Genomic DNA, 12,199 nt, shown 5'->3' on the forward strand with positions numbered 1-12,199 from the left:
TTTTTATTTGCTTTTCACAAGACACTTTTTTAACATCCATGTCCCTTTAACTGCATTGCATGTCTGTTTGGAAATTGGGAAGTCTGTCAACTTTTGCTAAATGAAAGTAATTGCTGTTCAATTTTGGATCTTTTTTGGGGGGTTAAGTTCTTGATTGCCTAGTTTGTGCATCTATTTCAGATCTCGCTTTAATGTTGTCTGAATTCACTCATCTTTTCTTTCCTGAAACCACAAATACATAGACTTTATCTGATGCAATTACACAATGCAGAAGGACAACGTTACCCCATGTGAATCCTAGAAATGCGAAACGCGTAAGATTGGAGCTTACCTTTCATTCTGGAAGCCTATTTTTGCAATAAACTCTTTTCCTGACACTTGGACTCAGCCTTCCTTCTTCCTCATTTCGAATCCTAGAAATATACAAATGGCTAATTATAAAAATAATATAATATTTTCTATGGTTTAAAAAAAAAAAAAGTTTTTTGCTGTACGCAGTTTAACCCACTCTTCAATAATATCCATAATTAGGGTGCATTCTATTTATTTTTATTTTTTCTTCATGAAAATTTAATATATTATTTGCTGTTCAAATATGCAACTGCTCAAGAAATTCTAACAATGTTTATTCTAAAATTGAAATTTATAGTATGTGACATAAAGGTCGTTTAAGAAAAGGTGACATTTTCCATTATTTAAAGCGATGCATTTGCTCTTTCATTCTCCTGCGTCCGCAGGTCACCAGATCATAAAGATTTCCTTATGTGCATTGCACTTGTGAAGTCATCCTTAGAAGGAAAAGATTATAATTGATAGTGTTACAGAGACAGCTTTGCCATTTTGGCGTGTTCATGGACAAGTAAAAATGTTTTGTTAATAATGCCAGCACGTATATACAGTTATATAAACAGCTGCTGCTATTCCCAGCACAGAGGTAGCGACTACCAGGAAAAAGCAGGGCTGTTGATCAGCGGTAATGGAAAATCAGCCAGGAATTCCACAAATGACATGATGTATCTAGCAGTGAACATTTTTAGCTAAAAAAAAAAATTTGAGTTGGGCAATTTTTTTTATTTTTAAAAAGTTCTTTTAATTTCAATGTAGGTTTTTTTTTTTTCACTTTATAACACTGCAGTAAGAAAATGCTGTAATGCATTAGCACATTTTCTAATTGCGTTATGACTTTCCTATACCCGAGTGTTTTAACCTCAATGCTGAGTTGTTTAAAATGCATTACTGGTCAAGACCTGCCCACAATTTCTGAGCCATTCACAAGCGGTGTATGTGTGCAGCCGCCAATCACAAGCGGTGTATGTGTGCAGCTGCCAATCACAAGCGGTGTATGTGTGCAGCTGCCAATCACAAGCGGTGTATGTGTGCAGCTGCCAATCACAAGCGGTGTATGTGTGCAGCCGCCAATCACAAGCGGTGTATGTGTGCAGCCGCCAATCACAAGCGGTGTATGTGTGCAGCCGCCAATCACAAGCGGTGTATGTGTGCAGCCGCCAATCACAAGCAGTGTATGTGTGCAGCCGCCAATCACAAGCAGTGTATGTGTGCAGCCGCCAATCACAAGCGGTGTATGTGTGCAGCCGCCAATCACAAGAGGTGTATGTGTGCAGCCGCCAATCACTGTCTGTGTTAAGCTTAGGGTGTGGTGCACAACATCACTGCCCTAAAGCTGGCTTTAAGTATGTCACAGCAAGTTGAACTTTGGGATTTTTGTTCTGTTAATTTCTCTATTATATGTGTGTTATAACAGGTTTTGTGTAAATACAGGAGATCTTTAAGAATATTTCCCACTGACTCTGAATCTTCTGTTTTCTTTCTTTAGTTCGTCTCCATGAAAGTATTTCAGAGGAAGGTTTCCATTACCTCGTTTTTGACCTGTAAGTAATTTAGCACTATTTGGGTGAAAAACCTGGCTTGAATGCTAGACCCCAACCATATACAGTACCCCATTGACACCAGCTGTACTGATCGCCCCCTGCCCCTTTTTAACATTATATGCAACACCTCACCCAGCTCACCTATTATATGCAGCTCCTCCCTTGTTTGCCTATCATATGCAGTTCCTCCCCCAGTTCACCTATTATAAGCAGTTCCTCCCCCAGTTCACCTATTATAAGCAGTTCCTCCCCCAGTTCACCTATAATAAGCAGTTCCTCCCCCAGTTCACCTATAATATGCAGTTCCTCCCCCAGTTCACCTATTATAAGCAGTTCTTCCCCCAGTTCACCTATAATATGCAGTTCCTCCCCCAGTTCACCTATTATAAGCAGTTCCTCCCCCAGTTCACCTATTATAAGTAGTTCCTCCCCCAGTTCACCTATTATAAGCAGTTCCTCCCCCAGTTCACCTATTATAAGCAGTTCCTCCCCCAGTTCACCTATAATATGCAGTTCCTCCCCCAGTTCACCTATAATAAGCAGTTCCTCCCCCAATTCACCTATTATAAGTAGTTCCTCCCCCAGTTCACCTATTATAAGCAGTTCCTCCCCCAGTTCACCTATAATATGCAGTTCCTCCCCCAGTTCACCTATAATAAGCAGTTCTTCCCCCAGTTCACCTATAATATGCAGTTCCTCCCCCAGTTCACCTATAATAAGCAGTTCTTCCCCCAGTTCACCTATAATATGCAGTTCCTCCCCCAGTTCACCTATAATAAGCAGTTCCTCCCCCAGTTCACCTATAATATGCAGTTCCTCCCCCAGTTCACCTATTATAAGCAGTTCCTCCCCCAGTTCACCTATTATAAGCAGTTCCTCCCCCAGTTCACCTATTATAAGCAGTTCCTCCCCCAGTTCACCTATAATATGCAGTTCCTCCCCCAGTTCACCTATTATAAGCAGTTCTTCCCCCAGTTCACCTATAATATGCCGTTCCTCCCCCAGTTCACCTATTATAAGCAGTTCCTCCCCCAGTTCACCTATAATATGCAGTTCCTCCCCCAGTTCACCTATTATAAGTAGTTCCTCCCCCAGTTCACCTATTATAAGCAGTTCCTCCCCCAGGTCACCTATTATAAGCAGTTCCTCCCCCAGGTCACCTATTATAAGCAGTTCCTCCCCCAGTTCACCTATTATAAGCAGTTCCTCCCCCAGTTCACCTATAATATGCAGTTCCTCCCCCAGTTCACCTATTATAAGCAGTTCTTCCCCCAGTTCACCTATAATATGCCGTTCCTCCCCCAGTTCACCTATTATAAGCAGTTCCTCCCCCAGTTCACCTATAATATGCAGTTCCTCCCCCAGTTCACCTATTATAAGCAGTTCTTCCCCCAGTTCACCTATAATATGCCGTTCCTCCCCCAGTTCACCTATTATAAGCAGTTCCTCCCCCAGTTCACCTATTATAAGCAGTTCCTCCCCCAGTTCACCTATTATAAGCAGTTCCTCCCCCAGTTCACCTATTATAAGCAGTTCTTCCCCCAGTTCACCTATAATATGCCGTTCCTCCCCCAGTTCACCTATTATAAGCAGTTCCTCCCCCAGTTCACCTATAATATGCAGTTCCTCCCCCAGTTCACCTATTATAAGTAGTTCCTCCCCCAGTGCACCTATAATATGCAGTTCCTCCCCCAGTTCACCTATAATATGCAGTTCCTCCCCCAGTTCACCTATAATTTGCAGTTCCTCCCCCAGTTCACCTATTATAAGCAGTTCCTCCCCCAGTTCACCTATAATATGCAGTTCGTCCCCCAGTTCACCTATTATAAGCAGTTCCTCTGCCAGTTCACCTATTATAAGCAGTTCCTCCCCCAGTTCACCTATAATATGCAGTTCCTCCGCCAGTTCACCTATTATAAGCAGTTCCTCCGCCAGTTCACCTATAATATGCAGTTCCTCCCCCAGTTCACCTATTATAAGCAGTTCTTCCCCCAGTTCACCTATAATATGCAGTTACTCCCCCAGTTCACCTATAATATGCAGTTACTCCCCCAGTTCACCTATTATAAGCAGTTCCTCCGCCAGTTCACCTATAATAAGCAGTTCCTCCCCCAGTTCACCTATAATATGCAGTTGCTCCCCCAGTTCACCTATTTAGAAACATAGATATTGAAGGCAGATAAGAGCCATAGGCCCAGCAAGTCTGCCCGACCTTACCTAACAGTATAAACTTATCTAGTTCGTAGGATAGCCTTATGCTTGTCCCATGCATTTTTAAAGTCCCCCACAGTGTTCCTCCCCCAGTTCACCTATAATTTGCAGTTCCTCCCCCAGTTCACCTATAATATGCAGTTCCTCCCCCAGTTCACCTATAATATGCAGTTCCCCCCCGTTCACCTATAATATGCAGTTCCTCCCCCAGTTCACCTATAATATGCAGTTCCTCCCCCAGTTCACCTATAATATGCAGTTCCTCCCCCATTTCACCTATTATAAGCAGTTCCTCCGCCAGTTCACCTATAATAAGCAGTTCCTCCCCCAGTTCACCTATTATAAGCAGTTCCTCCCCCAGTTCACCTATAATTTGCAGTTCCTCCCCCAGTTCACCTATAATTTGCAGTTCCTCCCCCGTTTCACCTATTATAAGCAGTTCCTCTGCCAGTTCACCTATAATATGCAGTTCCTCCCCCAGTTCACCTATTATAAGTAGTTCCTTCCCCAGTTCACCTATAATATGCAGTTTCTCCCCCAGTTCACCTATAATATGCAGTTCCTCCCCCAGTTCACCTATAATTTGCAGTTCCTCCCCCAGTTCACCTATTATAAGCAGTTCCTCCCCCAGTTCACCTATAATATGCAGTTTGTCCCCCAGTTCACCTATTATAAGCAGTTCCTCTGCCAGTTCACCTATTATAAGCAGTTCCTCCGCCAGTTCACCTTTTATAAGCAGTTCCTCCGCCAGTTCACCTATTATAAGCAGTTCTTCCCCCAGTTCACCTATAATATGCAGTTCCTCCCCCAGTTCACCTATAATATGCAGTTCCTCCCCCAGTTCACCTATTATAAGCAGTTCCTCCGCCAGTTCACCTATAATAAGCAGTTCCTCCCCCAGTTCACCTATAATATGCAGTTCCTCCCCCAGTTCACCTATTTAGAAACATAGATATTGAAGGCAGATAGGAGCCATAGGCCCAGCAAGTCTGCCCGACCTTACCTAACAGTATAAACTTATCTAGTTCGTAGGATAGCCTTATGCTTGTCCCATGCATTTTTAAAGTCCCCCACAGTGTTCCTCCCCCAGTTCACCTATAATTTGCAGTTCCTCCCCCAGTTCACCTATAATATGCAGTTCCTCCCCCAGTTCACCTATAATATGCAGTTCCCCCCCAGTTCACCTATTATAAGCAGTTCCTCCCCCAGTTCACCTATAATATGCAGTTCCTCCCCCAGTTCACCTATAATATGCAGTTCCTCCCCCAGTTCACCTATAATATGCAGTTCCTCCGCCTGTTCACCTATAATAAGCAGTTCCTCCCCCAGTTCACCTATTATAAGCAGTTCCTCCCCCAGTTCACCTATAATTTGCAGTTCCTCCCCCAGTTCACCTATAATTTGCAGTTCCTCCCCCAGTTCACCTATAATTTGCAGTTCCTCCCCCAGTTCACCTATAATTTGCAGTTCCTCCCCCAGTTCACCTATAATATGCAGTTCCTCCCCCAGTTCACCTATAATATGCAGTTCCTCCCCCAGTTCACCTATAATATGCAGTTCCTCCGCCAGTTCACCTATAATAAGCAGTTCCTCCCCCAGTTCACCTATAATAAGCAGTTCCTCCCCCAGTTCACCTATTATAAGCAGTTCCTCCCCCAGTTCACCTATAATATGCAGTTCCTCCGCCAGTTCACCTATAATAAGCAGTTCCTCCGCCAGTTCACCTATAATAAGCAGTTCCTCCCCCAGTTCACCTATTATAAGCAGTTCCTCCCCCAGTTCACCTATAATTTGCAGTTCCTCCCCCGTTTCACCTATTATAAGCAGTTCCTCCGCCAGTTCACCTATAATAAGCAGTTCCTCCCCCAGTTCACCTATTATAAGCAGTTCCTCCCCCAGTTCACCTATAATATGCAGTTTGTCCCCCAATTCACCTATTATAAGCAGTTCCTCTGCCAGTTCACCTATTATAAGCAGTTCCTCCGCCAGTTCACCTTTTATAAGCAGTTCCTCCGCCAGTTCACCTATTATAAGCAGTTCTTCCCCCAGTTCACCTATAATATGCAGTTCCTCCCCCAGTTCACCTATAATATGCAGTTCCTCCCCCAGTTCACCTATAATAAGCAGTTCCTCCCCCAGTTCACCTATAATATGCAGTTCCTCCCCCAGTTCACCTATTTAGAAACATAGATATTGAAGGCAGATAGGAGCCATAGGCCCAGCAAGTCTGCCCGACCTTACCTAACAGTATAAACTTATCTAGTTCGTAGGATAGCCTTATGCTTGTCCCATGCATTTTTAAAGTCCCCCAGTGTTCCTCCCCCAGTTCACCTATAATTTGCAGTTCCTCCCCCAGTTCACCTATAATATGCAGTTCCTCCCCCAGTTCACCTATAATATGCAGTTCCCCCCAGTTCACCTATTATAAGCAGTTCCTCCCCCAGTTCACCTATAATATGCAGTTCCTCCCCCAGTTCACCTATAATATGCAGTTCCTCCCCCAGTTCACCTATAATATGCAGTTCCTCCGCCAGTTCACCTATAATAAGCAGTTCCTCCCCCAGTTCACCTATTATAAGCAGTTCCTCCCCCAGTTCACCTATAATTTGCAGTTCCTCCCCCAGTTCACCTATAATTTGCAGTTCCTCCCCCAGTTCACCTATAATATGCAGTTCCTCCCCCAGTTCACCTATAATATGCAGTTCCTCCCCCAGTTCACCTATAATATGCAGTTCCTCCCCCAGTTCACCTATAATAAGCAGTTCCTCCCCCAGTTCACCTATAATAAGCAGTTCCTCCCCCAGTTCACCTATTATAAGCAGTTCCTCCCCCAGTTCACCTATAATATGCAGTTCCTCCGCCAGTTCACCTATAATAAGCAGTTCCTCCCCCAGTTCACCTATTATAAGCAGTTCCTCCCCCAGTTCACCTATAATTTGCAGTTCCTCCCCCAGTTCACCTATAATTTGCAGTTCCTCCCCCAGTTCACCTATAATTTGCAGTTCCTCCCCCGTTTCACCTATTATAAGCAGTTCCTCCCCCGTTTCACCTATTATAAGCAGTTCCTCCGCCAGTTCACCTATAATAAGCAGTTCCTCCCCCAGTTCACCTATTATAAGCAGTTCTTCCCCCAGTTCACCTATAATTTGCAGTTCCTCCCCCAGTTCACCTATAATTTGCAGTTCCTCCCCCGTTTCACCTATTATAAGCAGTTCCTCCGCCAGTTCACCTATAATATGCAGTTCCTCCCCCAGTTCACCTATTATAAGTAGTTCCTCCCCCAGTTCACCTATAATATGCAGTTCCTCCCCCAGTTCACCTATAATATGCAGTTCCTCCCCCAGTTCACCTATTATAAGCAGTTCCTCCCCCAGTTCACCTATTATAAGCAGTTCCTCCCCCAGTTCACCTATAATATGCAGTTCCTCCGCCAGTTCACCTATAATTTGCAGTTCCTCCCCCGTTTCACCTATTATAAGCAGTTCCTCCGCCAGTTCACCTATTATAAGCAGTTCTTCCCCCAGTTCACCTATAATTTGCAGTTCCTCCCCCGTTTCACCTATTATAAGCAGTTCCTCCCCCAGTTCACCTATTATAAGCAGTTCCTCCGCCAGTTCACCTATAATAAGCAGTTCCTCCCCCAGTTCACCTATTATAAGCAGTTCCTCCCCCAGTTCACCTATAATATGCAGTTCCTCCCCCAGTTCACCTATTATAAGCAGTTCCTCCCCCAGTTCACCTATAATATGCAGTTCCTCCGCCAGTTCACCTATAATTTGCAGTTCCTCCCCCGTTTCACCTATTATAAGCAGTTCCTCCGCCAGTTCACCTATAATTTGCAGTTCCTCCCCCAGTTCACCTATAATATGCAGTTCCTCCCCCAGTTCACCTATTATAAGCAGTTCCTCCCCCAGTTCACCTATAATATGCAGTTCCTCCGCCAGTTCACCTATAATTTGCAGTTCCTCCCCCGTTTCACCTATTATAAGCAGTTCCTCCGCCAGTTCACCTATAATAAGCAGTTACTCCCCCAGTTCACCTATAATATGCAGATCCTCCCTGGTTTACCTATTATATGCAGTCTAATGTAGTTTGCCACCTTTCACAAATATTCATGGCCCATAATCCATGTCTTCGCAATAAAGCTAGTTCTTGGAAATGCTGGAGGAAAGAGAAAAAAATGTAGCTTTTAAAGATGATGGCAAAAGCTGTAATGATTTCCACCCTCACTGCTTGTTATGTGATATGTTTGTCTACAGGGAAATGTTAAGGGTCCCTCCTGGGTAGTTAATGCCTAGGCTGAGTCACTGTGTCTGGTATCAGCCAGTTGATTTGTCCCTGTGAGTTGCTCTTAACACAGCACCAATTGACCCTTCATGCCTGGCTATTGGTGAGAGAATGTTTTGCTATAAGCTCCCTGTAGGCTTTGCTGTGTTTTTTTTTTTCTCTTCTTCTTGTGCTCATCTTATGCTCTGGTCCTCTCTCTTCCAGGGTCACTGGTGGGGAGTTGTTTGAAGACATCGTGGCAAGAGAATATTACAGTGAAGCAGATGCCAGGTGAGAATAAATACATCATGACAAACAGAAAAGAGCAGTTGTCTTTAATATTCAGTGGTTTTTGGGCGTTTATACGGAGCCTAAGAATGTCACCAGAGCCTCTGATTTCAGTAATTGTTCCAATATGCAAATACTTGATATGTGCGTATATATTTACTTACACTTATGAGTCTTTATCCGTTGCATTAACATAGATTTCATGACAGATAAGGTTCAGAAAGGTCTCCTAGTATGCACAAACTGCTGTCTACTTCACAACAGGAATAACTGATCTTGTAAATCATTTGATAATTACTTTCTTAAATAGCTTTCATCTGTGTTCCTTAGTGTAACATCGCAACTATGGATACTCCTTTTCATAAGATGCAGGCCAGGTGGTGGAGGGGGGGGGGTCTGGCTTGGGCCAGGTGGTGGGGGGGTCTGGCTTGGGCCAGGTGGTGGTGGGGGTCTGGCTTGGGCCAGGTGGTGGTGGGGGGCTGGCTTGGGCCAGGTGGTGGAGGGGGGGGGGCTGGCTTGGGCCAGGTGGTGGAGGGGGGGGGGGCTGGCTTGGGCCAGGTGGTGGAGGGGGGGGGGGCTGGCTTGGGCCAGGTGGTGGAGGGGGGGGGCTGGCTTGGGCCAGGTGGTGGAGGGGGGGGGGCTGGCTTGGGCCAGGTGGTGGAGGGGGGGGGGCTGGCTTGGGCCAGGTGGTGGAGGGTGGGGGCTGGCTTGGGCCAGGTGGTGGAAGGGGGGGGCAGGTGGAGGAGGATCTGTGATAAGGTAGATGTTACAGAGGAAGACTTTGTGCACTAGTAAACATTTTTATAAGATGTGAGTACAGCTATAGTTAAGGCAGTTCCAGGGTCTGTGGAGTTAATATACAATCTCTAAGAGCTGCACTCATGTGACTGCTTTTAGCACAGAGTATCATCCTCATGCATCTAGCTGTTTATAGGGCGATATTAGCAGAATGCAACTGGGCACATTAAATGGCTGCTGATTGATGTATGATGTTGTTAAACATTAACATGATTTCTGTTGGCACTGTCTAAAAGTGAATAAAGCTAAAGGTGGAGGGGGGGCCTTGGATCAGGTGGTGGAGGGGGGCCTTGGATCAGGTGGTGGAGGGGGGCCTTGGATGAGGTGGTGGAGGGGGGCCTTGGATGAGGTGGTGGAAGGGGGCCTTGGATGAGGTGGTGGAAGGGGGCCTTGGATGAGGTGGTGGAGGGGGGCCTTGGATGAGGTGGTGGAGGGGGGCCTTGGATGAGGTGGTGGAGGGGGGCCTTGAATGAGGTGGTGGAGGGGGGCCTTGAATGAGGTGGTGGAGGGGGGCCTTGGATCAGGTGGTGGTGGAGGAGGGCCTTGGATCAGGTGGTGGTGGAGGAGGGCCTTGGATCAGGTGGTGGTGGAGGAGGGTCTTGGATCAGGTGGTGGTGGAGGAGGGCCTTGGATCAGGTGGTGGTGGAGGAGGGCCTTGGGCCAGGTGGTGGAGGGGGGGGGCTGGCTTGGGCTAGGTGGTGGAGGGGGGGGCTGGCTTGGGCCAGGTGGTGGAGGGGGGTGGGGCTGGCTTGGGCCAGGAGGGGGAGGGCTGGCTGGCTTGGGCCAGGTGGTGGTGAAGGGGGGGGCTGGCTTGGGCCAGGTGGTGGAGCGGGGGGGGGGGGGGGTTGGCTGGCTTGGGCCAGGTGGTGGAGCGGGGGGGGCTGGCTTGGGCCAGGTGGTGGAAGGGGGGGGGGCAGGTGGAGGAGGATCTGTGATCAGGTAGATGTTACAGAGGAAGACTTTGTGCACTAGTAAACATTTTTATAAGATGTGAGTACAGCTATAGTTAAGGCAGTTGCAGGGTCTGTGGAGTTAATATACAATCTCTAAGAGCTGCACTCATGTGACTGCTTTTAGCACAGAGTATCATCCTCATGCATCTAGCTGTTTATAGGGCGATATTAGCAGAATGCAACTGGGCACATTAAATGGCTGCTGATTGATGTATGATGTTGTTAAACATTAACATGATTTCTGTTGGCACTGTCTAAAAGTGAATAAAGCTAAAGGTGGAGGGGGGCCTTGGATCAGGTGGTGGTGGAGGAGGGCCTTGGATCAGGTGGTGGTGGAGGAGGGCCTTGGATCAGGTGGTGGTGGAGGAGGGCCTTGGATCAGGTGGTGGTGGAGGAGGGCCTTGGATCAGGTGGTGGTGGAGGAGGGCCTTGGATCAGGTGGTGGTGGAGGAGGGCCTTGGATCAGGTGGTGGTGGAGGAGGGCCTTGGGCCAGGTGGTGGAGGGGGGGGCTGGCTTGGGCTAGGTGGTGGAGGGGGGGGGGGGCTGGCTTGGGCCAGGTGGTGGAGGGTGGGGGGGCTGGCTTGGGCCAGGTGGTGGAGGGTGGGGGCTGGCTTGGGCCAGGTGGTGGAAGGGGGGGCAGGTGGAGGAGGATCTGTGATCAGGTAGATGTTACAGAGGAAGACTTTGTGCACTAGTAAACATTTTTATAAGATGTGAGTACAGCTATAGTTAAGGCAGTTCCAGGGTCTGTGGAGTTAATATACAATCTCTAAGAGCTGCACTCATGTGACTGCTTTTAGCACAGAGTATCATCCTCTTGCATCTAGCTGTTTATAGGGCGATATTAGCAGAATGCAACTGGGCACATTAAATGGCTGCTGATTGATGTATGATGTTGTTAAACATTAACATGATTTCTGTTGGCACTGTCTAAAAGTGAATAAAGCTAAAGGTGGAGGGGGGCCTTGGATGAGGTGGTGGAGGGGGGGCCTTGGATGAGGTGGTGGAGGGGGGCCTTGGATGAGGTGGTGGAGGGGGGCCTTGGATGAGGTGGTGGAGGGGGGCCTTGGATGAGGTGGTGGAGGGGGGCCTTGGATGAGGTGGTGGAGGGGGGCCTTGGATGAGGTGGTGGAGGAGGGCCTTGGATCAGGTGGTGGTGGAGGAGGGCCTTGGATCAGGTGGTGGTGGAGGAGGGCCTTGGATCAGGTGGTGGTGGAGGAGGGCCTTGGATCAGGTGGTGGTGGAGGAGGGCCTTGGATCAGGTGGTGGTGGAGGAGGGCCTTGGATCAAGTGGTGGTGGAGGAGGGCCTTGGATCAGGTGGTGGTGGAGGAGGGCCTTGGATCAGGTGGTGGTGGAGGAGGGCCTTGGATCAGGTGGTGGTGGAGGAGGGCCTTGGATCAGGTGGTGGTGGAGGAGGGCCTTGGGCCAGGTGGTGGAGGGGGGGGCTGGCTTGGGCCAGGTGGTGGAGGGGGGGTGGGGCTGCTTGGGCCAGGAGGGGGGGGGCTGGCTGGCTTGGGCCAGGTGGTGGTGGAGGGGGGGGGGCTGGCTTGGGCCAGGTGGTGGAGCAGGGGGGGGGGCTGGCTTGGGCCAGGTGGTGGAGCGGGGGAGGGGGGGCTGGCTTGGGCCAGGTGGTGGAGCGGGGGGGGGCTGGCTTGGGCCAGGTGGGGGGGGGGGCTGGCTTGGGCCAGGTGGGGGGGGGGGCAGGTGGAGGAGGATCTGTGATCAGGTAGATGTTACAGAGGAAGACTTTGTGCACTAGTAAACATTTTTATAAGATGTGAGTACAGCTATA

The 12,199-nt window shown here is 48.2% G+C and overlaps 1 protein-coding gene across 21 annotated transcripts in view; it reads left to right on the top strand.

The window, feature by feature from the left end:
• CAMK2G (calcium/calmodulin dependent protein kinase II gamma) overlaps positions 1 to 12,199 on the top strand; it is a 397,374-nt gene that overhangs the window by 263,333 nt on the left and 121,842 nt on the right. For 20 of the 21 annotated variants that reach the window (XM_053691980.1, XM_053691976.1, XM_053691982.1 and 17 more), the window contains 2 exons: positions 1,835 to 1,889; positions 8,592 to 8,657. In XM_053691980.1, coding sequence (XP_053547955.1) covers positions 1,835 to 1,889; positions 8,592 to 8,657 — 121 coding nt within the window. Of the gene's footprint in view, positions 1 to 1,834; positions 1,890 to 8,450; positions 8,491 to 8,591; positions 8,658 to 12,199 lie in introns of those variants that run through there. The other variant, XM_053691991.1, reaches the window with a different exon arrangement.

This window comes from Bombina bombina, chromosome 9 (genome assembly GCF_027579735.1).
Source record: "Bombina bombina isolate aBomBom1 chromosome 9, aBomBom1.pri, whole genome shotgun sequence".
In the NCBI taxonomy this organism is placed as follows: domain Eukaryota; kingdom Metazoa; phylum Chordata; class Amphibia; order Anura; family Bombinatoridae; genus Bombina; species Bombina bombina.